Source organism: Callorhinchus milii, unplaced genomic scaffold, assembly GCF_018977255.1.
Source record: "Callorhinchus milii isolate IMCB2004 unplaced genomic scaffold, IMCB_Cmil_1.0 Scaffold9, whole genome shotgun sequence".
NCBI lineage: Eukaryota > Metazoa > Chordata > Chondrichthyes > Chimaeriformes > Callorhinchidae > Callorhinchus > Callorhinchus milii.
Genome location: NW_024704750.1, coordinates 23,038,598 through 23,063,685, shown reverse-complemented (window position 1 = coordinate 23,063,685; position 25,088 = coordinate 23,038,598). Strand labels below are relative to the sequence as shown.

Sequence of the window (25,088 nt, the reverse complement as noted above, 5' to 3'; positions counted from 1 at the left end):
AAAGTCGAGAGGGGAGCTGAAGGCTCGAAGAGAGTCGAGAGGGGAGCTGAAGGCTCGGTCAAAGAGAAAGGTTTTGAGACCGGCCTTGAAGGAGGAAAGGGAGGAGGCGGCGAAGGCACTGGGGGATGGAGTTCCAGAGCCTCGGGGCTGAGAGGCTGAAGGCCCGACCACCAATGGTAGGGCGATTGGGGCGGGGGACGTGGAGCAGACCGGAGCCAGAGGAACGGAGGGTACGGGCAGGTAGGTAGGGGGATAGTAGGTTGGAGAGGTAGGAGGGAGCAAGTCCGTGAATGGCCTTTTAGATGAGGATGAGGATCTTGAAATCAATCCTCTGGGGGATGGGGAGCCAGTGGAGGCGAGCGAGGGTGGGAGTGATGTGGTCGCGGTGTCTGGTGTGGGACAGTACACGAGCTGCAGAGTTCTGAATGACCTGCAGTGTGGAGGGAGGTGGCGGGAAGGCTGGCGAGGAGAGAGTTCTCATAGTCCAGCCTTGAGGTGACAAAGGCGTGGACCAGGGTTTCAGCCGCGTGAGGGGTGAGGTAATGGCGTAGTCTGGCGATGTTCCGGAGGTGATGGAAGGCGGTGCCAGTTGTGGTGCGGATGTGAGGGAGAAAGGACAGCTCAGGGTCGAGGGGAACCCCGAGGTTCCTGATGGCTTTGGGAGGTGGAGAGTGCAGCCTTGGATGCTGATGGTGTCAGCACCTGAGGTGCGGAGGCGCTGACGTGAGCCAATCAGGAGGGCCTCGGTTTTTCGCACGTTGAGCTGAAGAAAGTTGTCTCTCGTCCAGGACTCGATGTCGGACAGGCAGCTGTCAGGACATCGGTGGTCGTGGAGTTGAGAGTAGAGGAGGAAAGGTAGAGTTGGGTGTCATCCGCATACATGTGGAAGTTAACTCCATGTCTGCGGATGATGTCACCAAGGGGGAGCATGTAGTGGGTGAAGAGGAGGGGACCGAGGACAGAGCCCTGAGGGACTCCACATGAGACAGTGCGGGGGGTGGAGGAGAAGCCATTCGTCGAGACAAAGTGAAGACGGTGAGAAAGGTACGACCTAAAAGCTTCAGAGCAGAAATAGCAACAAATTGTACTAGTAAGTCCCCTAGAGGCTGGATGCTGAGAGATAGGTGCCTGTGCTAGAACTGAGAGCTCACTGTACCTCTTGTTAATGTTGACTGCAGGAGACTGACCAAATGGTTCAGAGAAGCCAGATGGAGCTGAAGCAGGAGAATTGCGTCCAGCAGGAGGAATTCCAAGCATTTGTTAGTGAAGCCAGGTGAGAGAGAGAGATGGAAAATCCATTACGTTTGGTCAGAAAATCAGTGGAAAAGATTATATCTTCATGATTCACAGCCTCTCGGCTCGAGCACTCAAGCCTCTGCATCTTCTCTTGCTGATGTCATGGGCTTCTGTTTCTCTGAGCACAAAGTGAGCTAACTCCCGAGACTCGCTTCCAAGGAATTTCTTTTTGAAGAGGATTTAGGCAGAGATTGGGAGAAATGCATGACTTCAGAGCTTTAGCAGAAACCAAAGCCAGCTGGTGTTGTTGTGAGTTTGGCAAGATGCTGGGGTTAGAGCTGGAGTGGAGCATCACAGTCCACAGCCACTGTGTTTGCTGATCTTCACCTCCATGTACCCAATAGTGGGTCAAGCGTCCTCGGCCTGTGTCACAGAGCCATTGGCACGTTGCTTGCCTGGCTCCTGTCGTTAGCAGATGTTTGTGCTATTCTTCGGGAGGGTGGGGGGTGGGGGGGGCAGGACGACAGGGCTCGTTTCTGATTGAGAGCAATGTAATTTCTCAGCTTGTTTCCTGCTCACTGTAGTTTGGCCAAGGCTCAGCCACTTGCTGGATAAACCAGCAAATCCTGAATCCTACCAAGCGTGGCTGCTTTGTTTGATTTCAGGTATCTTGTCCGGGGCCACTCTGACAGACTGATCCACAGGGAACATGAGCTGGCCCAGGCCAGGACAACGCTTACATTAGACTGTTAGAGAGAAAACATTTTTAGTGCCTTATTGTGTACAAATGTCTGAAACAGTAATTTCTGTCTGCTGTAGACTGTATTGTTTAAGCAAAAACAACAACCATTTTGTGTATGTCAAAGTCCCATACCATATGTATGTAGCCCACAAAATATAGTCAGTTCACTTTACAGTATATTCTGTGAAGTGCTTTGAAACGTCTCGAAGATGTGATAAGGCGTTATATCAAACGCAAGGATTATTATTATTATGACCAGATTTGAAGTGAAAGGCTGGGGGACGGATAGCCAGGTTAACAACAACTTGTATTTATATAGCGCCTTTCATGCTGAGTAGCATCCCGGAGGGAAACTCCCTTGTATTTTCCAATAGAGTTACCGGATCTTTAACATCCACTTGAACAGGCAGCTGGGATGTGGGTTCTGCTCTGAGGAAGTTTGAAGACTGTGTGCAGGATATTGTGGGTGACTGTGAACACAAGGGCAATGTGTGGTTCTCACAGATGTGCCTTTCGCTTACTGAGCTGTTTGTACTTGCAGTGAGAGTGATCTGGAGGAAGTGCTGACTTTCTACACACGCAGGACCAAATCAGCCAGCGTCTTCCTGGGGAGCCAAGTGAAGGAGGAGAGGCCAGAGAGCAGGAGCCAACTTTGTGAAGGCAGTAACCCACAGGGTGAGGATAGCACTGTAAATTACAGCATCATGTCTGCTGATGCTGGTACCCCACTGGAGCTCTCTACTCTAACCCCATTCCCTGCTCTCTCTCTCCCCATCGTGTCTGTGCTGGGGCTCGCTCCCCAACTGGAGCTCTCTGCTCTAACCTCATTCCCTGCTCTCTCTCTCTCTCCCCATCGTGTCTGTGCTGGAGCTCTCTACTCTAATCCCATTCCCTGCTCTCTCCTGTCATTTTATATTGTGGTGTTAATGTAAGGCTGAGTGTAATCTGTCCATTCCTCAGATTATCCAGGGCCAAAGCAGGGACAATCAAAGGTGTCGAATTGGTCAGTCAATGTGGAGGATCTCCCTGCACACAGCTCCCTAATAAAGTGTATCCGCCTGAACTCTAGCCAGCACGTGTACCTTCCCTCCACAGCCCTGGACCGGGCAGAGACCCTCCACCAGTTGCCCTCCGTGGCACCAATACTCGACCAGATGACGTTCCTAAATTCCAACCCCTCCCAAGGTTTTGTGGCTGGGGCCAGGGCTACCTCTCTGGCCGGTAGGCCAGGCTCCACTACCTCACCTTCTCATCCAACACAGATCCACGACACTACCCAGTACCTCAGGACCGGCAGCCATTACCCCGAAGTTCCCAGCTCCTCCTTACAGGCAGCAGCTCCCATTTATGACCAGAAGTATTCCCGGCCCATCTCTGCCATCGTCGGTGAGTGTGTGATTAGTTTTATCCTGACATTTTCTCTTCGGTCTGTCTCTGAATCCATGTAACCATCCCCCCTCCCCCCACCGCACTGGGACCTCCCCCACCCTGCTCCCCTGCCATCCCCTGTCACCCCCTACCCTGCCCCTGCGCTGCTGCTGCCATCCCCTGCCCTGCTGCTGCCATCCCCTGCCCTGCTGCCATCCCCTGCCCTGCTGCTGCCATCCCCTGCCCTGCTGCTGCCATCCCCTGCCCTGCTGCTGCCATCCCCTGCCCTGCCCCCCTGCCATGCTCCCCTGCCATCCCCTGCCCTGCTCCCCTGCCATCCCCTGCCCTGCTCCCCTGCCATCCCCTGCCCTGCTCCCCTGCCATCCCCCCTGCTCCCCTGCCATCCCCTGCCCTGCTCCCCTGCCATCCCCTGCCCTGCTCCCCTGCCATCCCCTGCCCTGCTCCCCTGCCATCCCCTGCCCTGCTCCCCTGCCATCCCCTGCCCTGCTCCCCTGCCATCCTCCGCCCTGCCGCAACCATCCCCCGCCCTGCCGCAACCATCCCCGCCCAGCCCGGCCATCCCCCACCCTGCCCCCCGGCCATCCCCCACCCTGCCCCGGCCATCCCCCACCCTGCCCCGGCCATCCCCCACCCTGCCCCGGCCATCCCTTACCCTGCTCCCCTGCCGTCCCCCACCCTGCTCCCTTGCCGTCCCCCGCCCTGCCCCTTGCCGTCCCCCGCCCTGCCCCTGCCGTCCTCTGCCCCTGCAATTCCCTGCCCTGCTGCCCTGTCTCTGCCATCCCCCGCCCTGTCCTGGCCATCCCCCACCCTGCTCCCTTGCCATCTCCTGCCCTGCCCCTGCCATTCCCTGCCCTGCTGCCCTGCCATCCCCCACCCTGCCCTGGCCATCCCCCACCCTGCTCCCTTGCCATCCCCCGCCCTGCCTCTGCCATTCCCTGCCCTGCTGCCCTGCCCCTGCCATCCCCTGCCCTGCCCCTGCCATTCCCTGCCCTGCTGCCCTGTCTCTGCCATCCCCCGCCCTGCCCTTGCCCCTCTGCCCTGCCCGCTGCAGGCTGTTTCCCTCCCAATAAAGTGCGAATGTAATTCCTGCTCTACACTGTGTTGCTGTTTGACTGTTCTCTCCATGTTGCCAGGATTGGGTGAGTGGTATCCCCAGAGACAGCGCCCAGGCTCAGCTGGCCTGTTTGGTGAGGGTGACCACCGACCCACTCACTGCCGAGAGATTAACAACGAGGCCATCTCCTCGGCACTGCGTCGCCTCACAGAGAAACAGGCAGCACGTCAATACGCACCCTCCAGCCATGTCACTCTCCTCACCCAGCATGTGAGTAATTTATTCAGTCTGTCAGCAGCTCGCGCTCTCTCTCTCACTATCTTCTCTCTCTCACTCTGTCCTCTCTCTCTCACTCTGTCCTCTCTCACTCTCTCTGTCCTCTCTCTCTCTCTCTCTCTCTCTCACTCTCACTATCTTCTCTCTCTCACTGTCCTCTCTCACTCTCTCTGTCCTCTCTCTATCTCTCTATCTCTCTCACTCTTACTGTTCTCTCTCTCACTCTGTCCTCTCACTCTCTCTGTCCTCTCTCTCTTGCTCTCTCTCTCACACACTCTGTACTCTATCGTTCTTTCTTTCTCTCTCTCTATCACTCTGTCCTCTCTAAATCTCTCTCTGTCCTCTTTATCTCTCTCACTCTTACTGTCTTCTCTCTCTCACACTCTGTTCTCTTTCTCACTCTGTTCTCTCTCTTTCTCCCGAGTAAGATGTGAAGCTGGTTTTGATCTGTTCTCTGCCTGAGTTCAGGATACTTAGGCTGACACTTGGCTGAGTTTAGTTTCAGTCCAGCAGCTCACATTGAAAGCACAGTTGGTCTTTTATTGTTTGTTCCTCCCGGCCAGGGGCGGGTGGGCGGCAGACACGCTTGCTCTGGGATTATTTGGCAGCTGCTGTGGTGTAAATTGAGAGGCTGTGTTGAATTCCCAGGAGTTTACAACTGGCCTCTTGCGTGGCCATTGTGGGCTCTCTGAGTGGTGGATGTGAGAGGCCGTGCCATCCATTGTCTTACTGCTCGCCAGTCACTGCGTTAACATTGCCACATTTGCAGATTTAAAGTTATTAGTTATTAATTAGTGAAGTCCTGTAAAGTGGTTAGAGCACTCACCTCGCAAGCGAGAGGACCTGGTTTTGATTCCTGGGCAGGGTGAAACCTTAGGCAAGTTTCCATACTCCACACACGTCTGTTTACCTAACAGTAAGTAGGAACCCGGTGGTAAATCGATTGGCGAATCACTTTCCAGGGGTAATAATTTTCCTAAAAAATGTGGTCACTCAATCCATGACTATTTGTGGAACGCTGCTGTGCACAATTGGCTGCTACATTTTGCCCACAAAATATACAGTTAATTCACTTTATAGTATATTCTGTGAAGCGCTTTGAGACGGCTCGCAGACGTGATAAGGCTCTATATCAAATGCAAGGATTATTATTATTATCCTTGGGTTGAATTTGGCTTCAAACACCAGTGACGTGAGTTCAGACTAGCGGATGCCATTCCCAGCTAGTCTCCTTGTGGGAGAAATCATTTCTCAGTTTCTGTGGGAAAAAAAACACTGCGTAAAATGATAAATTGTGGACTGATCTTTCAAATGCTCTGGTGTACATGGTACTGTAGGTCAGCAAACTGCCTGCGTGGGGTCTCCTCCCCCTCCTGTCTGGCCTGTATCTGTATCTGAGTTGTGGTGTGCGCAGTAATTCCTACAACTGAGCTGCAAATTAGTCAAGGTAGGAGGCATGGACCTCACCCCACTCCCCTCCCCATCTCAGGTCTGTGCTGGAGCTAAACAGTGATCCTGGGAACTGAGCCAGGGAGTGGAGTAAAGACCACACAAGAGCATCTAATGACTGAGAACCACCAGATCAGGTTCCTGGCTGTGGCTCACTGGCTAATGGAGATCCCATTGGCCTATGAAGAGTTTGGTAGTCGGGTTCTTCTTGTGTAATTATTTATATTTTACCTTGCTTTGTCTTTAAGGTTGTAATCTCCCCCCCCCCCCACTGACGGTGCTCAGGGACTACCCTCTGCCCACTCCTCTGCACTGACTGGGAAGAGACCACTCTTCTACCCCCCCCCCTACTGACTGTCTTGTTGTTGAGGTCTCGCCGCTGTGCCTGGCCTGGCTGGTGACTGTGCACAGAGAGGGGAAGCCGGCACTACAGCTGCACCTGGTGTTGTGATGGGGCTGGGATTAATTATAACCAGAGCCTGCGTTCCAGCGGTGTTAATTTTAGAGTGGGACAGACTGCCTGCGGTCTGCCACCCTGGAGGCTATTTTGGGTAAATTAGTTGCATTTGTGAAGTTTCATGTACTTACTCTGACAATGTGATGGTGCTTTCATTGTTTCATTGTTCGGCTCCTTGGGACATCCTCCCAACGTGAACGGCGCTATACAAATGTAATTTGTTGTTGTTCCACAACTGCATGGAATGTAGATCATAATACAACATGAGAATAGCACTGAGTAGCTCGTGCATGAGCTGCAGTTCAGTCACCATAACACGTGGCTCAGACTGACTGACCCCCTCCCCCCACCTCATTTGTGCTCGAGATGCCCCACGATGTGAAGGGCTATAGAAATGTAAATTGTTGTTTTGGGCCCAGCCGGGTGTCTGACACCCACGGAAACCAACACCATGCTTAAAAGTCAACAAACCAAACTGAGAATTCCATGTATCGCACCTACACACGTCAATCCCAGAGATAGATTATTAGAATGGAATGCGGTCTCTCTCTCTCTCCCTGGAGGGACACATCCTGTTTACCTAATTCCAGAGCTTATTAGGCGTAGGTTGGCAATAGCCAAGGCTTGGGGGACCCCAGAGTGTATGTTGGGGAATTGCTGGAGTTTAGCCAGCTAAAACTGTATAGCTTGCCATTGATATCATGGTCTGGCAAGCTTTCCCACTGCTTGTCCAGCTAGGATTACCCTTCCCATTAGGGCTTTGGCTGCAGGGTTAATGAGTGTGGCATTACTGCCTGAGGTAAGAGCCGAGGCACACTGGCAGCAGACCCACTCTCTTGTCTGAGTGGCACTGCATGGCAGAAGTGTCAATTATGGCTGCCGCACATTCTGTTTACTGACTTTTATAGAATAATAATCCTTACCTTTGATATATCAAAGCGCTTCACAGGATGTACTGTAAAGTGGTGTGATGATGTGTACTTCGTGGGTGAATAGGCTACCTTTACACCCAGTGTAGAGCAAACACAGGAGAGAGAGCTCTCTGCTCTGCTGTTTCTCTCTAGTTGAGAGGCCAAAGCAGCAGAGTGGATTTCTCAGGGAATAGGTCAAAGTTGTGTCAGTTGGAGAGGGTCAAGGACATTGCTGGTCACCAAGTCTCACACAGTCTGAACGCCTGGCGTCGCTGGCTGATACAAAACCTTGTACATGAGATGTTTTCATGTACAGGAAAAGGGGAACATGATCAGTTATATAAATAAGAGCTGGTTTTTGCCCATTAACTGGGTTGGCCGCACAGACAGCTCATGTTCACTCCGAGTGCTGCTGTGTATGTGAGGTATGTGCAGCCTCGGCAGTGCGTGGATTCCGAGCGGAAACCCAATCTCAATGGGGTGTAATAGAATTCCTAACCACCACAACATTGCCAGAGAGCACAATTTCCTTTCACTACTGTGGAAACTATTTAAAAATAAAGTAAAGCCACGTCACCTGACATTAAAGGGGAAGTGCACTAGGATTGCCCCTTTTTGATGAAGTAACGGAGAGGGTGGATGAAGATAGTGCAGTTGATGTAGTTTATATGGATTTTCAAAAGGCATTTGATAAAGTGCCACATAAGAAACTTGTCAGCAAAATAGAAGCCCCCGGTATTAAAGGGACAGTGGCAGTGGATACAGAACTGTCTGGGAGACAGAAAGCAGAGAGTGGTGGTGAACGTTTGTTTTCCTGACTGGCGGGAAGTGTGCAGCGGTGTCCCCCAGGGATCAGTATTGGGGCCACTGCTGTTCTTGATCTATATAAATGACCTGGACTTGGGTACAGGGAGGACAATTTCCAGGTTTGCAGATGATACTAAGCGAGGAAAGTAGTAAACAGTGAGGAGGATAGTAGCAGACGGCAAATGGACATAAACAGACTGGTAACATGGGCAGACAACAACAACAAGATTCCATTTATAGAGCGCCTTTCATGTCGGGAGGACGTCCCAAGGCGCTGGACAGTTGGGTCAGGACCCGAGCATTGGGGGGAAATGGTCAGGGTGAGGGGAGGGAAGGGAGGGAGCGAGGAGGGGGGAAATGGTCAGGGTGAGGGGAGGGAAGGGAGGGAGCGAGGAGGGGGAAGAGAGTCGAGAGGGGAGCTGAAGGCACAGTCAAAGAGAAAGGCCTTGAGACCGGCCTTGAAGGAGGAAAGGGAGGAAGTAAGACAAAGGCACTGGGGGATGGAGTTCTAGAGCCTCGGGGCTGAGAGGCTGAAGGCCCGGCCACCGATGGTCGGGCGGTTGGGGCGGGGGATGTGGAGCAGACGGGAGCCAGAAGAACGGAGGGTACGGGCAGGTACATGGGGAGATAGTAGGTCGGAGAGGTAGGAGGGAGCGAGGCCGTGAATGGCCTTGTAGGTGAGGATGAAGATCTTGAATTCGATCCTCTGGGGGATGATGAGCCAGTGGAGGCGAGCGATGGTGAGGGTGAGGGCGAGGGTGAGGGCGAGGGCGAGGGCGAGGGTGGGAGTGATGTGTTCGCGGTGTCTGGTGCGGGACAGTACACGAGCTGCAGAGTTCTGAATGACCTGCAGTGTGGAGGGAGGGCCGGGAAGGCCGACGAGGAGAGAGTTCCCATAGTCCAGCCTTGAGGTGATAAAGGCGTGAACCAGTGTTTCAGCCGCGTGAGGGGTGAGGTAGTGCCGTAGTCCGGCGATGTTCCGGAGGTGATGGAAGGCAGTGCCGGTTGTGGTGCGGATATGAGGGAGAAAGGACAGCTCAGGGTCGAACAGAACGCCGAGGTTCCTGATGGCTTTGAGAGGTGGAGAGTGCGGCCTTGGATGCTGATGGTGTCAGCGCCTGAGATGCGGAGGCGCTGACGTGAGCCAATCAGGAGGGCCTCAGTATTACGCACGTTGAGCTGAAGAAAGTTGTCTCTCGTCCAGGACTCGATGTCGGACAGACAGCTGTCAGGACATCGGGGGTCATGGAGTTGAGGGTAGAGGAGGAAAGGTAGAGTTGGGTGTCATCTGCATACATGTGGGAGTTAACCCTATGTCTGCGGATGATGTCACCACAGGGGGAGTGTATAGAGGGTGAAGAGGAGGGGACTGAGGACAGAGCCCTGAGGGACACCGCATGAGACAGTGCGGGGGGTGGAGGAAAAGCCGTTTGTGGAAACAAAATGAAGACGGTGGTAGAGGTACGACCTAAACCACTCAAGGACAGGGCCTTGAAGGTTGAGGTGGGAGGTCAAGCGGTGGAGGAGGATAGAGTGGTCGACCGTATCGAATGCTGACGATAGGTCGAGGAGGTAGAGGGAGCCCTGGTCGCAGATGGTCAAGATGTCACTGGTGACCTTGACCAGGGCGGTTTCTGTGCTATGGGCAGCACGGAAACCCGACTGAAGGGGTTTGAATAATGCATGGGTGGAGAGGAAAGAGCGCAGCTGGGAGGCGACACGTGGCAGACGAAGTTTAATGGAGAAAAATATCCAGCTAGGACCACCCTACCCGGCACAGACACGTTGGACCGAATGACCTCGTTCTGTGCTGTATGATTCTATGATGTCTGTAGGTAATTTGTTAAAGGTGAAGTGTACTGTAATGGGACTCCTGTATGTCTGGGTGATCTATGAAAAGGGAAGTGCACTGTGATTGTCCCGTGTCTGTAGATGGGATGTTAAAGGGGAAGTCTATTCCTATTAATATTCAAACAGGGATGGATTAAAAAAAAGCATATGGGATCCTTGGCTTTATAATAGAGGCATAGAGTACAAAAGCAAGGAAGTTCTGCTGAACCTTTATAAGTCACTGGTTAGGCCTCAGCTGGAATATTGTGTCCAATTCTGGGCACCACACTTTAGGAAGGATGTTTAGGCCTTGGAGAGGGTGCAGAGGTGTTTAAGCAGAATGTTACCAGGAATCAGGGACTTTAGTTATGTGGAGAGACTAGAGAAGCTGGGCTTGTTCTCCTTAGAGCAGAGAAGATTAAAGGGAGATTTAATAGAGGTGTCTAAAATTATGAGGGATTTTGATAAGAATAGATAAGGAGAAACCAACTTTCCTTTATGAGAAACGCCTTCTCCAGTTGCCATCTCCCCACAGGGATGGCTTTTTATTTGCCAAGTTAGGATTGGAGATTGTGAGCCTGAATGAGGCAGGCCTGAACAATCTCCCTGTGTCCCTTTTATTGAGGTGTACAACAGCAACAACAAAATTACATCTATAGAGCGCCTTTCACGTTGGGAGGACGTCCCAAAGCGCTGAACAAGTCAGGTGTCGGAGCCTGAGCGTGGGGAGGGGTGATATAGGGGTGAGGAAAGGCAGAGAGGTGGGAGAGAGACCAAAGGCACGGTCGAAGAGAAGGGTCTTGAGACCGGCCTTGAAGGAGGCGAGGGAGGAAGCGAGGCGAAGGGACCGTGGGATGGAATTCCAGAGCATAGGGGCAGAGAGGCTGAAAGCCCGGCCACCGATGGTAGGGCGGGTCGGGTGGGAGATATGGAGCAGCCGGAGCCGCTGAATGGTGGGAGTGGGCAGGTTGGTAGGGAGTCAGCAGGTCAGAGAGGTAGGAGGGGGCGAGGCCATGGGTGGCTTTAAAGGTGAGGACGAGGATCTTGAACTCGATCCTCTGGGGGATGGGGAGCCGGTGGAGTCGGGCGAGGGTGGGGGTGATGGGGTCACGGAGTCTGGTGCGTGAGAGCACACGAGCTGCAGAGTTTTGATGATCTGCAGCTTGTGAAGGGAGGAGTTGGGAAGGCCAATGAGGAGGGAGTTCCCGTAATCGTAACCATAAAGATGTATAGTGTGCGAGTGTTTCTGCGGGTGAGGTCCTGACACAATTGTCACGAATGGGAAAGGCGTGTGGAACTACTAGAACGTAGCTCAGTGGGTGCTGGCGGCAGGATGTCATTTATTCACTCTCACTTCAGCAATCTTATCCACCATCCTGCCCTTGTCTCACTCAGCCTGTCTGAGGATTTCACATTTCTCAGAATTGTGCAAAATTCAGGCCTTGTTTAGAAACTTTCTTTCTAAGATCCTCGGAAACACAGCTTCCACATTAACAACCACAACAACAACAATAATCCTTGTGTTTGATACCGTGCTGACAGCGTCAGAACCTCAGCGTGCCCACCGCCAATTGCTGTCGTGTGTGGCCTCTGTATTTGTCTATTCTGCTTGTGGGTTGTAATCTTTCTCTTCTCTCTTCACTCTCTCTGTCTTTTTCCCTGTCTCTCTCCTATCTCTTTCCCTCTCTGTCTGTCTGTCTGTCTGTCTCTTTCTCCTCTCTCTCTGACTCTCTCCTCTCTCTCTCTCTCTTTCTTTATAATAGTATATAATAATCCTTGCATTTGATACAGCGGCTTATCATGTCTTCTAGATGTCTCAAAGCGCTTCAGAGAATATACTGTAAAGTGAATTGACTATATTTTGTGGGCAAAATGTGCCAGCCAATTGCACACAGCAGCATCACACGTTTAAACAGTCATGGATCGAGTGACCAAACTATTATTGTTTTTTCTTCTTGAGGGATTATTATCAGGCATGAAACTTGCCTAGCATTTCGCCCTGCTGGGAATTGAACCCAGGTCTCGTTTTCGAGGCGAGTGCTCTAACTACTGAGCTACAGGACTCTTTCTCTGTCTCTTTTCTGTTTGTCTGCCTGTCTGTCTCTCCTCTCTGTCTGTCTTGTCTGTCTGTCTGCGTCTCCACTCTCTGTCTGTCTGTCTGTCTGTCTGTCTGTCTCCTGTCTCTGACTTCTGACTGTCTCTCTCTCCACTCCACTACTCTCACTTGCCTCTCCTGATTTTATTTTCTCAGTTATCTAACATGAACTTGACAAATGGAGCACCGACCCGCAGCAATGTTGTAATGGTGCCCGCGGCCCGAACTCCAGGCTATGATTCAGATCCGGTCCAGGGTTTGCACACAGCCCTTCAGACCCCCAACTGTGGTGGAGCAGACAGGACCACGTCTACAGCCTCCAGGTAAGGCCCAGCCCCACTGTGTTCATCAAGAGCAAACCCAGTGAATCGCACTGACATGGTTATGCTAGTGCCCTGCAGAGATGCCTCACTCACAGTGACCAGGCTGTGCATGCTGTCTGCCAGGCCTTGTAGGGTCTACATAAATGCAAGTTGTTGTGCCAAGTCGAGAGAATCCTATGTTCTTTTATAAAGAGGGAGATGTAGGAATTCCCATCATATAAAGTGCTTTGAGATGTGATTAATATCACATGTGCAATATCAAATGCAAGGATTATATTATTATGATATATGGGATCACGTGATCTGCTGGCCACTGACTAGTTTTGTCTTAAAAACTGTGATGCTCTGTGTGCATACCATAAACAAAGTGCAGGTTGCTCACATTAACCTGCACGGATTACTTCAGCACCTTTTCACTATGTGGATCTGTGACTGATCTGGTAACAGCCAGTTAAAAAAAACAGGTGATGAATTTCAAGGAGCTTTGAGGAATTGATGGAGATCTGTAGCCCAAGGCTGAGATTTCCTGGTATGAATGACTCGAGACAGCCCCACATTGTGCTTTTACCTTGTGAGGCAGTGAAGGAGCCCATGGCAGATGATTTGTTTAATACAAACCATTTGTTTACAGGACAGGCCATTCACACATCATGTCTGTGCTGGGGCTCGCTCCCCCACTGGAGCTCTCTACTCTAACCCCATTCCCTGCTCTCTCTCTCTCTCTCCCCATCGTGTCTGTGCTGGGGCTCGCTCCCCCACTGGAGCTCTCTACTCTAACCCCATTCCCTGCTCTCTCTCTCTCTCTCCCCATCGTGTCTGTGCTGGTGTGAGTGTTGTGTGTGTACACAATGATATGCAGTGACTCTGCATGTGGGTTAATAATGTTGCTCCAAATTGAATGCTTAACCACACATGGCCTCATTACCAGTCTCACTGGATGCAGATCCCCAGCTGTGTTGGCCTCTCTGTGCCCCCAGCCCAACATCAGCAGACTTATGTTCCTTGATGCTCAAGTGTGAAATGCCTGTCTATTCTCTCAGCATATTTGATACCTGTGGCTCTGAGCCAAGATCCCAGAAATGGTCCCTATTTGTGGCTGATTGTCAGTTTGTTTAATCTGACCGGTCTGCCCCATTGCCAGTGTGTGTATGTGTGTGTGGGTGGGGGGGTTGGGGGGGAATGCTTGGATGTGCGGTAACAGCTGCTGACAGTACCAGGCTCCAGTCTCCAGGTCCTGACTTACCCATAGCCTGAACCAGATGAATTCCCAGCCCTTTTCCACAGCTGCAGCACAGGCTTGTGGAGTTCATTTGAAGTGTAAAGAATATAGATGGCCTTGGCCAGGTGCCACTAGGCTCTGGGACCAGCAGTCAGGCCTGGCCTCTGCATAGGGGTGGGGCAGCCAGGCCAGGGTGTGGCAGAGCCAGGTCAGGTTGTGACGGTGGGTGGGGGGGGGTAACATACACTGTGTGGGAGCGGCACCCAGCCAGCACCCAAATAGACTGCACGTCCTGTGACTGCACCCACCCCACCCCCACTCCCCACACAGACACACACACTCAGATGGGGTGGGAGCCCTGCTGAACCACATGGATTATGGTACTTTACCTCACAATACAGTAAACTGATTGTTTAATGGATGCAGTTTCAATCTTTAACAGGTTAATGTTTGTTATTATCACATGAAGCAAGTGTCGTCTGACAACACTGACATCTGATTCTCCATAGCAAAGGGATTAAATCATTTCTGACCACACAAGTGGAGAACATTGGAAGCTGCCTCTTGTGGGTGGGCTGTGTGTGTTACAGTGGCCGCAGTCTCTCTCTAGCTATGCATTCCCCGGGGCGGGAAGCGCTCGCTGTGCTGGCTGCTGGTGAGGAGGCTCTTTGTCCTGCCCTCCGGTGGTGCCCAGTTTCCTCCTGTTTCCTGTGGCCGAGGAGCTGTCTGCCATCTCTGCTGTGAGCGGCAAGTGTGAGAGTGAGAAACAATAGCCTTTCTCAGCCAGAGAAACCCAACCCCATCACAGCCCCCCCATTCCCTCAGGCAAACTGCTCCCTCAATCCCATCCTCAGTCAAACACCAGACCCCACAGCTTTGTCTTGGGCTGGACGTCCAGCTGGGGGGGCCGCAGAGGAATTGGGTCCATGATGATTGGGGAACTCAGGTTTGGGTGGGAATATGGGGGCCTAAGTTCAGTTTGAGGAACGTAATTGGGTTTAATTCAGTGAAGTGGGGAGTGTGTGGGGGAAACCTTGCTTGCCAAAGATAGCTGGATCATCTATCTCAACTCTGAAAATGAGGCCCTCCCTCAATTCTCCCTCTACACTGTGCGTCCACACTCCCAGGTCAGGGTTAGAGACACAGTAAAGCTCCCTCTACACTGTGCGTCCACACTCCCAGGTCAGGGTTAGAGACACAGTAAAGCTCCTCTACACTGTGCGTCCACATTCCCAGGTCAGGGTTAGAGACACAGTGAAGCTCCTCTACACTGTGCGTCCACACTCCCAGGTCAGGGTTAGAGACACAGTAAAGCTCCTCTACACTGTGCGTCCACATTCCCAGGTCAGGGTTAGAGACACAGTGAAGCTCCTCTACACTGTGCGTCCACACTCCCAGGTCAGGGACTGCACGGGTTAGACACACAGTAAAAGTGCATTGGAGAAACTGAGTGACCTGTGCGATGGTGCAGAAGCTGAGGAATATGTGTGATCACAGGAGACATAAAACCCTCCATGCCGGCGTCTCTGGAGTACAAAGAGAAGCGTCTGCAGACTGTGTGTTGCTGGTATTTTTGAGACCGCAATGAGTGCCAAAGCAAACAGTGGTCCCTGTTTGCCGGCAGTGGGTGGAATGTGAGCAATGTGGAACAGTTATTAGATAATGGGCTGGAGGCGGGCAGGATCATGGCCGCCAGTGGAATGTGTGTACAGAGCCAGCGGAAAAGGCACACCTTGTAGATTAATGATGGGCCGTGGCGTTCCTGATCCCTGGAATGTGCCACGAGTTGAAGTTTTTAATCCCATCTGCCACAGGTGGGCATTCCCCATCTCCTGAACCCACTGACAATCCCTCCAACATCCAGGCCCAGACACTCAGCCGGCTCCTCACTCACTCAGCAAGCTGGGAGCTCAGCGAGCTCAGGCAGAGACTGAACCTGTGAACCAGAGAGAGAGAGACACACACACTCACTCACTCAGACATACACGCACTCACATACATACACGCACAAACACGTACTCACACACACACACACACACAGTCAAAGAATCATACATAGAAACACATCCACACACGCAGAGAGTATCAGAGAGAGAGAGAATCAGAGAAAGAGTTTCAAACAGAAAGAGCGAGTATCAGACAGAGATAGAGAGAAAAAGAAAGTGAGTGAGTGTCAGAAAGAGAGCGTGTCAGGGAAAGAGAGAGTGAGTATCAGAGAGGGGAGGGAAAGAGAGAGAAGGGGCGAGAGTGAGTAAAGAGAGCACCTCAGTGTGTTAGTGTGTCATTCCACACGCGATGCTTGCCCTGCTGTACACCTCCATCTTCTTTATTCCCGTGCGGCCTCTAGCACCAGCCGGGCTAATACCCAGTTCCCCCTCCCTTCCTCTATCTGGCTGGAGTGAGAGGGTTACAGGAAAGTGCTCTCACCCTGTGGGTTTGTGTGGTCTTTCCATGTTAATGTTAGGAAAGAAAAACAAACCGAAGCATCGTAGGTACAATGCACAGGAGGAAGTGGCTGGGTCTCCATTCCCCTGGCTCAGGGAATAGTGTGTGTGTGGGGGGGGGGCGCAGTGGGGGTAGGGGGTTGGAAACACTGAGGCAGGGCTGGCTGTGCACAGCGCAGAGGCAGAGCGCAGGAGAGAGCTGTGTGGAAGCAGAAGGATATTTTGTAGGAAATCTCTCAGGCTTTCCCCGGGAATCACAGATCTCCTCTCTCCGCTGGTTGGTAGTTCTGCACAAACACCAGGATGTGGTTTCTAGTTTTTGCTGCGATTATTTTTTTAATTAAAAGGCAGCGTTGATTCACAGCTGCTTATCTGAATCCAGCAGCAGAGGTTTAACCCTCTCAACACTGTGCAGACACACCTCAGGAAAAGATCACAACACAATAGCGAGAGAGGCAATCTTTGCTCACTTCTCCTCCCTACCCCTCATTCTCCACTCACCTCATCTTCCCCTGCCTCACCTCACTCCCTTCCCCTACCAACGAGCTCATGCTGCCACCCTCGGTAATGTACTTCCAGCCGGCTCAGTTTGTCAATATTTGGGCTCACAGTTGCAAGGTTGTGGGTTCAAGCCCCATCTCGGGGCTCTGAGCTCACAGTCCAGGCTGACGCCCCGCGCAGTGCTGGCTTGTCAGATTTGCTGTTGTTCGGATGAGATTGGAGCTTCTCTCTCTGTCTCTCTGTCTCTCTCTCTCTCTCTCAGTATCCTGGCCAACAATCCCCAGATATAACTGATTGTTCCCTTTGTGGCTGTTTTTGTGGGTTGTCGCTGTGTGCAAAGTTGCTGCTGTGTTCACCAAAAATACAGTACTACGCTTCACAGTAAACCTGTGAAGCAGCGTGAGATATTTTGATGTGATCAACTGCGGTAGTAAAAGGATTATTATTGTAATGCTATAAATTATTTGAGTTTCATGTAAAAGTATTTTGTGAGGTTTACCCTCCACCCCCCCCCCCCCCAGCCCTGAGCTTGCCCTCTCCCTCCCCACTTTGAATTCCCGTATGAAGACCTTCCTTTTTGATCGTGGTGACAGTGACCCCCCCACTCCGCCGGCTCGGTGTCAGAATCTGCCATCGTGAGGGCACAGTGTAAATGCAAGTTGTTGCCGTTGTCCTTGTTGAGCGAGCCGGCCAATGTGAAGTAATGGCTGCTCTATGCCATCTCCCTTCATTCTCTTTCTCAGCTCCTCCACTCAAACTGTTGTGTTGACATTTATTTTTGGGGGAGAGGGAGGTGGGGGGGGGGGGGAGTCTGAGCTGTGAGTGAGTTCCTGTTGGATCTGAGCCAGTCCGTCAGCCTGACTCTCAGCTTCTCTTCTCCTGTCTCCCCAGCCTCCCCCTATACACTACCTCCCCCCCAGCCTCCCCCTGTACACTACCTCCCCCCCAGCCTCCCCCTATACACTACCTCCCCCCCAGCCTCCCCCTGTACACTACCTCCCCCCCAGCCTCCCCCTATACACTAGCTCCCCTCCAGCCTCCCCCAGTACACTGCTCCCCCCAGCATCCCCTATACACTACCCCCCCCCCAGCCTCCCCCTATACACTACCCCCCCCCCCAGCCTCCCCCTATACACTACCTCCCCTCCAGCCTCCCCCTATACACTAGCTCCCCTCCAGCCTCCCCCTATACACTGCTCCCCCTCAGCCTCCCCTATACACTACCTCCCCTCCAGCCTCCCCCTATACACTACCCCCCCAGCCTCCCCCTATACACTGCTCCCCCCCAGTGTCTCCCTATACACTGCCCCATCCAGTGTCGCCCTATACACTGCTCCCCTCCAGCCTCCCCCTATACACTGCCCCCCCAGCCTCCCCCTATACACTGCTCCCTCCCAGCCTCCCCCTATACACTGCTCCCCCCAGCCTCCCCCTACACACTGCTCCCCCCAGCCTCCCCCTACACACTGCTCCCCCCAGCCTCCCCTATACACTGCCCCCCAGCCTCCCCTATACACTGCCCCCCCAGCCTCCCCTATACACTGCCCCCCCAGCCTCCCCCTATACAATCCCCCCCCAGCCTCCCCCTATACACTGCCCCCCCCAGCCTCCCCTATACACTGCCCCCCCCCCAGCCTCCCCCTATACACTGCCCCCCCAGCCTCCCCCTATACACTGCCCCCCCCCAGCCTCCCCCTATACACTGCCCCCCCCCAGCCTCCCCCTATACATTGCTGCCCAGTCCTCTGATCTCTGTCTCTCCTTCCTCCCCCCCCTCAGCCACACAGTGGGTGAGTGCAGCTCAGGGAACACAGGGCTATACTGTCTGAGCGATCACTGCTCACAATAGCTGCTCAGTGCTTGGCCGGGAGACCCAGGGGACCTCACGCTGCAGCAACAATCTGGTTCAGACGGGCAAGAAAAAAGCCAGCGCCAGCCCTGCCACAGGCACTGACTCAATCACTTGATCTCTGAGCCCTTCAGCTCATTGTTACTGACTAAACATCTTGCAGAACCTACAATAATAAGATAATGCTCTTAATGCTGAGTGTATGATGGGTTGCTAGTCTATATATAATGTATATGCACACACACACATTCACATAAATGTAGATGCACAAACACACACATGCACACACACGCAGACATACACACACAGACGCACATTGACACAATTGACATAAAGTCTGACAGTTGTAGGTTCGACCCCCACGTCGATACTTTGAACTCCAGCGCAGTGATGGGGAGCATCACACTGTCAGGTGATATATTACACTGAGGCTCCTCAGTGCCTGTTTAGGTGGATGTTAAAGGTTCCCTGACGCTGTTGGGAAAGAGAAGGGAGTTTCTCCATTTGTCCTGACCAACCATCCCCCAGAAAAAACAGTTATTCACTTTACCACCGTTTGTGGGACTTTGCTGTACTCAAATTGATTGCTTTGTTCGCCTACAAAATCACCACACATATATCTATGTCTACTGTATGTATCTGCTCCTGTCTGTCTCGCTCTCTCCTCCTGTCTCCCCCTCTCTCTATATATACATTATAAAATTAGATTTACACAGCGCCTTTCACATTAGTAGGACATCCCAAGGTGCAGGACAGTCAGGGAATTGGATCGACAGGGGAAGGGGATTGAGATAAAGGAGGGTGGGGGCTTATACGTGTGTGCATGTGTGTGTAGTTATATATTATATAAATATATATAATAGACGCACACAGAGCTTGTCTAATAGTATTGAGTGGATTTGTGTTTCTTCGCCTCCCATTTAAAGAGGCTTTAGACTAATTTCTGAAGAAAAATATAAAAGGATAGGGAAGGCTAGGGAGTGGGGCTCAGAGAGTTAGCACAGTGATGGCTTAGAGAGAGCTGCCTCAGGCACCAAGGGCCAAGGGTCTGCCTGTGATGTACGCACATGGGCTGGTCCCTCCTGTGAACAGGGCTGAGTATTACTCGTCACGGGAAGTGTGCGTGGCTTGCACATTGTGGGCTGATTGTGAGCCTGAGATACATGAAGCAGAAGGAATGGTGCTCGCAGCTGGGTGCCTGCAGGGATGTACATAGTACATCCAAATTATTATTAGAGCCTTCAGCCACTCTGCCCCCAACCTCTGGAATTCCATCCCCCAATCGCTCCGCCTCACCCTCTCCTTAGACTCCTTCAAGTCCTGCCTCAAAACCCTCCCCTTCGACCATGCCATCGGTCACCCCCCTTCCCCTCTCCTCCCTTCCCCCTCCCTGACCCCAGCTCGGGTCTGAAATACTGTACACTGTCAGCGCCTTGGGACGTCCTCCCGACGTGAAAGGCGCTATACAAATGTAATCTTGTTTTTTTTCTCGAGGGATTATTATCATGTTTATTATCAAGGTTTTGCCCTGGAATCGAATCCGGGTCTCATGCTTGCAAGGCCATTGCTCTTACCACTGAGCTACAAGACTTCTAGGTCTGTCACATGTCTGTATATTTAAAATAAAATATACAGACATAAATATAATGTATAGTTAGACACTGCAGAGATAACGTGAAGGCGAGGAGGCTAATCCCTAAAGTGTGGGTCACAAGTTTACGAATCTGTAGAAAAAAATAACCGGGGATATGTTATAGGGTTTATTTTAGTTTAGGTGGCGTTTATTTTTGCTTTAATGGCGTGTAGAAAAAAACGTGTCTGGCACATTCTAACTGTGGGAAAGCAGTAATTAAAATAATAATCTGTACTGTGACTGGCAGTCTCCCAGCGGCTTCTCACTCTCTCACTCCATGTGATCTCACCAGCATGGAATGGTGCACATGGACACAATGAGTCCACAATGTGTAACCCACTTGTGCATAGAAACACACAACGTAGTGCAGAGTGATGGTGCAAAATGTAGGTGTGTCAGTGGTGGGTGGGTGTCTGTGATGTGGGTGGTTATCTGTGGTGTGTATGTGTGTCAGTAGTGTGTATGTCTGTGGTGTGTGTGAGTCTATGTTGTGTGTGTCTGTGGTATTGTGTGCCTATGTGGTGTGTGTGTGTCTGTGGTGTGTGTGTGATGACTGAGTCCTTGGGACTCAATTAGCTCCAAGGTGACAAGTTTGGCAACAGAATATTAGAATGGAGCCAGGCCTCTGGTTCCTGAGCCAGGTGGGTCCACGTATTCCAGGGCACTCACTGCTGATGACAGCACAGCCCGGCCTGGCTCATCGGTAGGACCTGGAAGGGCCGACCAGTCACTGGGGTCATGGATTCTTCCCACTCAGCTCCTGTTAACCCTGCAGCCAAACCCCTAACGTAGAGGGTGGTCCTAGCTGTACAAGCAGCGGGAAAGCTTCACAGACAGCGATATCAATGGCAAGCTACATGGTTTTACAACAACAACTTGCACTTATATAGCAACCTTCACACAGGGTAGCGTCTCAGAGCACTTAACAGAGGGAGACCGACCACACGCCAGGGGGAGAAACTATTTCCACTGGCAGGTGGGTTGGTAACCCAAGGACACTGAATTAAAATAGTTGTTAAAAGAAACAGAGGAGAGGTGAGGAGAAATGTTTTCACACAGCGAGTTGTTGGGATCTGGAATGTGTTGCCTGAAAGACTGGTGGAAGCCGATTTGATAACAGCTTTTAAGAGAGAAGTAGATTATTATTTGGGGAGGACAAGTTTGTAGAGCTATGGGGAGAGAGCGGGGGAGTGGGGTTGATCAGGGCTATGGTGAGAGAGCGGGGGAGTGGGGTTGATCAGGGCTATGGTGAGAGCGCGGGGGAGTGGGGTTGATCAGGGCTATGGGGAGAGAGCGGGGGAGTGGGGTTGATCAGGGCTATGGGGAGAGAGCGGGGGAGTGGGGTTGATCAGGGCTATGGGGAGAGAGCGGGGGAGTGGGGTTGATCAGGGCTATGGGGAGAGAGGGGAGGAGTGGGGTTGATCAGGGCTATGGGGAGAGGGGGGGGAGTGGGGCTGATCAGGGCTATGGGGAGAGAGAGGGGAGTGGGGTTGATCAGGGCTATGGGGAGAGAGGGGAGGAGTGGGGTTGATCAGGGCTATGGGGAGAGAGGGGGGGAGTGGGGCTGATCAGGGCTATGGGGAGAGAGCAGGGGAGTAGAGTTGATCAGGGCTATGGGGAGAGAGCGGGGGAGTGGGATTGATTTGGAAGCTCTTTTCAAAGAGCAGCACAGACCGATGGGCCGAATGGCCTCCTTCTGTGCTCTATATTTCTGTGATTCTATGAACAGTGGTGTAGCCTGACTCAGAGCCGGAGGGAGCGGGAGGTGGCCGTTAGCACAGTCGAAGAGGAAGGTTTTTCTGGCAGAACTTGAAAAAAGAGAGAGAGGGAGCAAGGCGGAGGGATTGAGGGAGAGTGTTTCAGAGTTTTGGGGCATAGTGGCTGAAAGCGCGACATCTGATGGTGGGGTGGTGGGTGTGAGGGTCGAGCAGGATCCCGGTGGGGTCTGGTGGTGGGGGCGGGGGACAAGCAGCTGAGAATATAACCCACCTCAGACAGTCAGAATGCAGCTCAAGAGTTAGTGTTCAAGCCGTAACAGGACTAGAGCTAGTCAATAATATAACAATAATAATCCTTGCATTTGATATCGCACCTTATCACGTCTTCGAGACGTCTCAAAGCGCTTCACAGTATATACTGTAAAGTGGATCTACTATATTTTTTTGCGGGAGAAATGCCCACAAATATACTAACACAGCCAGTCACTGGAGGTTCGAGCTAGGCTTGGAGCAGAGGAGAGTGTAATGAGCAATGCAGTGCCCGGTGAGAGCGCTTGCTGTCAGCTGTGGCTTGAACCCACAGAGCAAAGACAGAACATTTCCTGCACAGTTTGACAGGAAATTCCACAGCAAAAAAGGATTAAGTTTGCATTGAGGCTGGGTATTGTGGAATACTGCTGAGGAGCCGGCAGAGAACTCTATGGCCTATAAACAGGAGAGATCTGCCCCAAGATCAGCCGCCGCAGGCTTGAGGTGCAGTGGGGAGAGCGAGTGGGGTCAGTGCTGGTTGCTGGCACCATGTCCTGTCAGACTGACCGTGTAACACAGATGGCAGTGAAGCCCAGTCGTGGTGATGAAATTATCCTCATTGCCCCCACACGTCAAAACTCTCAGAGTTAATAATAATAATAATCCTTGCATTTGATACAGCGCCTTATCACATCTTCGAGACGTTCAAAGCGCTTCACAGGATACACTGTAAAGTGAATTGACTGTATATTTTGTAGGCGAAACGTGGCAATTGTGCACAGCATCGTCCCACAAACAGTCGTGGATTGAAATGACCAATTTATTATTAGAGCCTTCAGCCACTCTGCCCCCAACCTCTGGAATTCCATCCCCCAATCGCTCCGCCTCACCCTCTCCTTAGCCTCCTTCAAGTCCTGCCTCAAATCCCTCCCCTTCGACCATGCCATCGGTCACCCCCCTTCCCCTCTCCTCCCTTCCCCCTCCGTGACCCCAGCTCGGGTCTGAAATGCTGTACACTCTCAGCGCCTTGGGACGTCCTCCCAACATGAAAGGCGCTATACAAATGTATTCTTGTCTTTTTTCTTGAGGGATTATTATCAGGAATCTTGCCCAAGGTTTTGCCCTGGAATCGAATCCAGGTCTCATGCTTGCAAGGCGAGTGCTCTTGCCACTGAGCTACAAGACTTCTGGGTCTGTCACATGTCTGTATATTTAAAATAAAATATACAGACATAAATATAATGTATATTTTAGATAAAATGTAAACAAAATAAAAGGAATGAGTCATTCCTTTTATTCCTGAATTGTCACCAAGTGCAGTGCAGCCACTGCCCCAGAGGCAGCTCATCTGTATCACCAGCCGCCTTCACTCTGATGCTCTCTTGTCTCCCATGTCTTTCACTCTTTCCATGTTGTAGCCGGGCCTTTGGCCTGAGTGTAACCGGTGTTGAGATGTGTAGGAGCCTGGAGCCTTCACTCGCTTCCAGTGCAGAGTCCAGCAAATCCTTCCCTTACACTGCAGAGGCCAAGCTTCAGTTTCAGAGGAAAGTAAAGTAAAACATCAGCAGTAAGTAAAAGTTCCCTGTACTGAATCCTGCTGAGAGCAAACTCTCCAGCACTGGCTGGGACGAGGGCAAGAGCCCGCCAGCCATCAAACCCAGCTCCCCACTTGGGCACAGGGGTGGTGAGTGGGTGAAGTCTGAGAGTGAGAGGCAAACTGACATGAATCAAACCCCAGCCACCCGCGTCACACCCACACATGTGTAGCTGTGAAGGCTGCTCACCCACTGCATTGCCACAGTCTTGTCTGTGATGGTGTGTTTGTGTTTGTGATGGTGTGTTTGTGTTTGTGATGGTGTGTTTGTGTTTGTGATGGTGTGTTTGTGTTTGTGATGGTGTCACAGCTCCAGTTTGCCCCTAATTGTAACTGAAGCCTTACGGCAGACCCTCGCCTCCTCTCCTCTGCTCCTCTCCCCCTCCCTTTCCTCCCGCTCTCCTCGCCCTCCCCTCTCCTCTCCCTCCCTTCTCCTCCCCCTCTTCCTCCCCTCTCCTTCTCCTCTCCCTCTACCTTCACCCTCTCCTCCTGTCACCCTTTCCTCCCCTCTGCCTCCCCTTTCCCTCCCCTTCCCACCTCGCTCTCCCCTCCTCTCCCCTCTCCTCACCCTCTCCTCGCTCACCCTCTCCTCCTCCTGCCCACCCATCTCCCTCCTTCTCTCATCCCATCTCCTTCCCCTCTCTCTCCCCTCGCTCTCTCACCTCCCCTCTCCCCTCGCTCTCTCCCCTCTCCCCTACCCTCCTCTCCCTCCTCTCCCTCCCTTCCTCTCCCCTCCTCTGCCCTCACCTCCTCTCCTCTCCCCTCCTCTCCTCTCCCCTCCTCTCTCCGTTCCTCTACAGCCTACAACGTGGAGGTGTTGATGCTGCCAAGTCTCCAATTTAATGCAACTAATGAAAACGTTTCAGTCAATATCGTCTGTGCCAAAGAAAAGGAAAGCTGTAGCTAGTTACCCCTGAGGCCTCCAGCCCGGGAGTGGGTGGGTGGGTTGCGACTGAGCTCTCACCTTCGGCAGCTGGGGGAGTGGGTGCATAAGTGCTCTCGTTGGGGGTAGGGAGGGAGATCTGTATGAGCAGAAACAGGTCGCTGGGAACACTCAGCGGGTCAGGCAGCACCTATGGAGAAAGGAAAGTGAGTCAAAGTTTTGTGTCCACGACCTTTGGTCCGACTCCTTTTCCTTTCTCCATAGATGCTGCCTGACCTGCTGAGCGTTCCCAGCAACTTTTGTGTTTGATTCAGATTCCCAGCATCTGCTGTAGTTTGCGTTTCATGTATGAAGTAGCCTGTCTGCACCCTGTTAGGGTCCAGGGCTGGCTTCTCTCAGTGACCAGCAGCCAGTTTGGGGTCCAGTGGC

The 25,088-nt window shown here is 52.2% G+C and overlaps 1 protein-coding gene across 3 annotated transcripts in view; it reads left to right on the top strand.

Moving 5' to 3' along the window:
- The window catches only part of ttll5 (tubulin tyrosine ligase-like family, member 5), a 52,503-nt gene extending 39,890 nt beyond the window's left edge, over positions 1-12,613 (top strand). For all 3 annotated transcript variants that reach the window (XM_042337870.1, XM_042337869.1, XM_042337868.1), the window contains exons 24-28: positions 1,179-1,273; positions 2,520-2,653; positions 2,939-3,364; positions 4,501-4,691; positions 12,403-12,613. In XM_042337870.1, the coding sequence (XP_042193804.1) occupies positions 1,179-1,273; positions 2,520-2,653; positions 2,939-3,364; positions 4,501-4,691; positions 12,403-12,573 (1,017 nt within the window). In that variant the 3' untranslated portion in view covers positions 12,574-12,613. The remainder of the gene's footprint in view (positions 1-1,178; positions 1,274-2,519; positions 2,654-2,938; positions 3,365-4,500; positions 4,692-12,402) is intronic.
- The last annotated feature ends 12,475 nt before the right edge of the window (positions 12,614-25,088 follow it).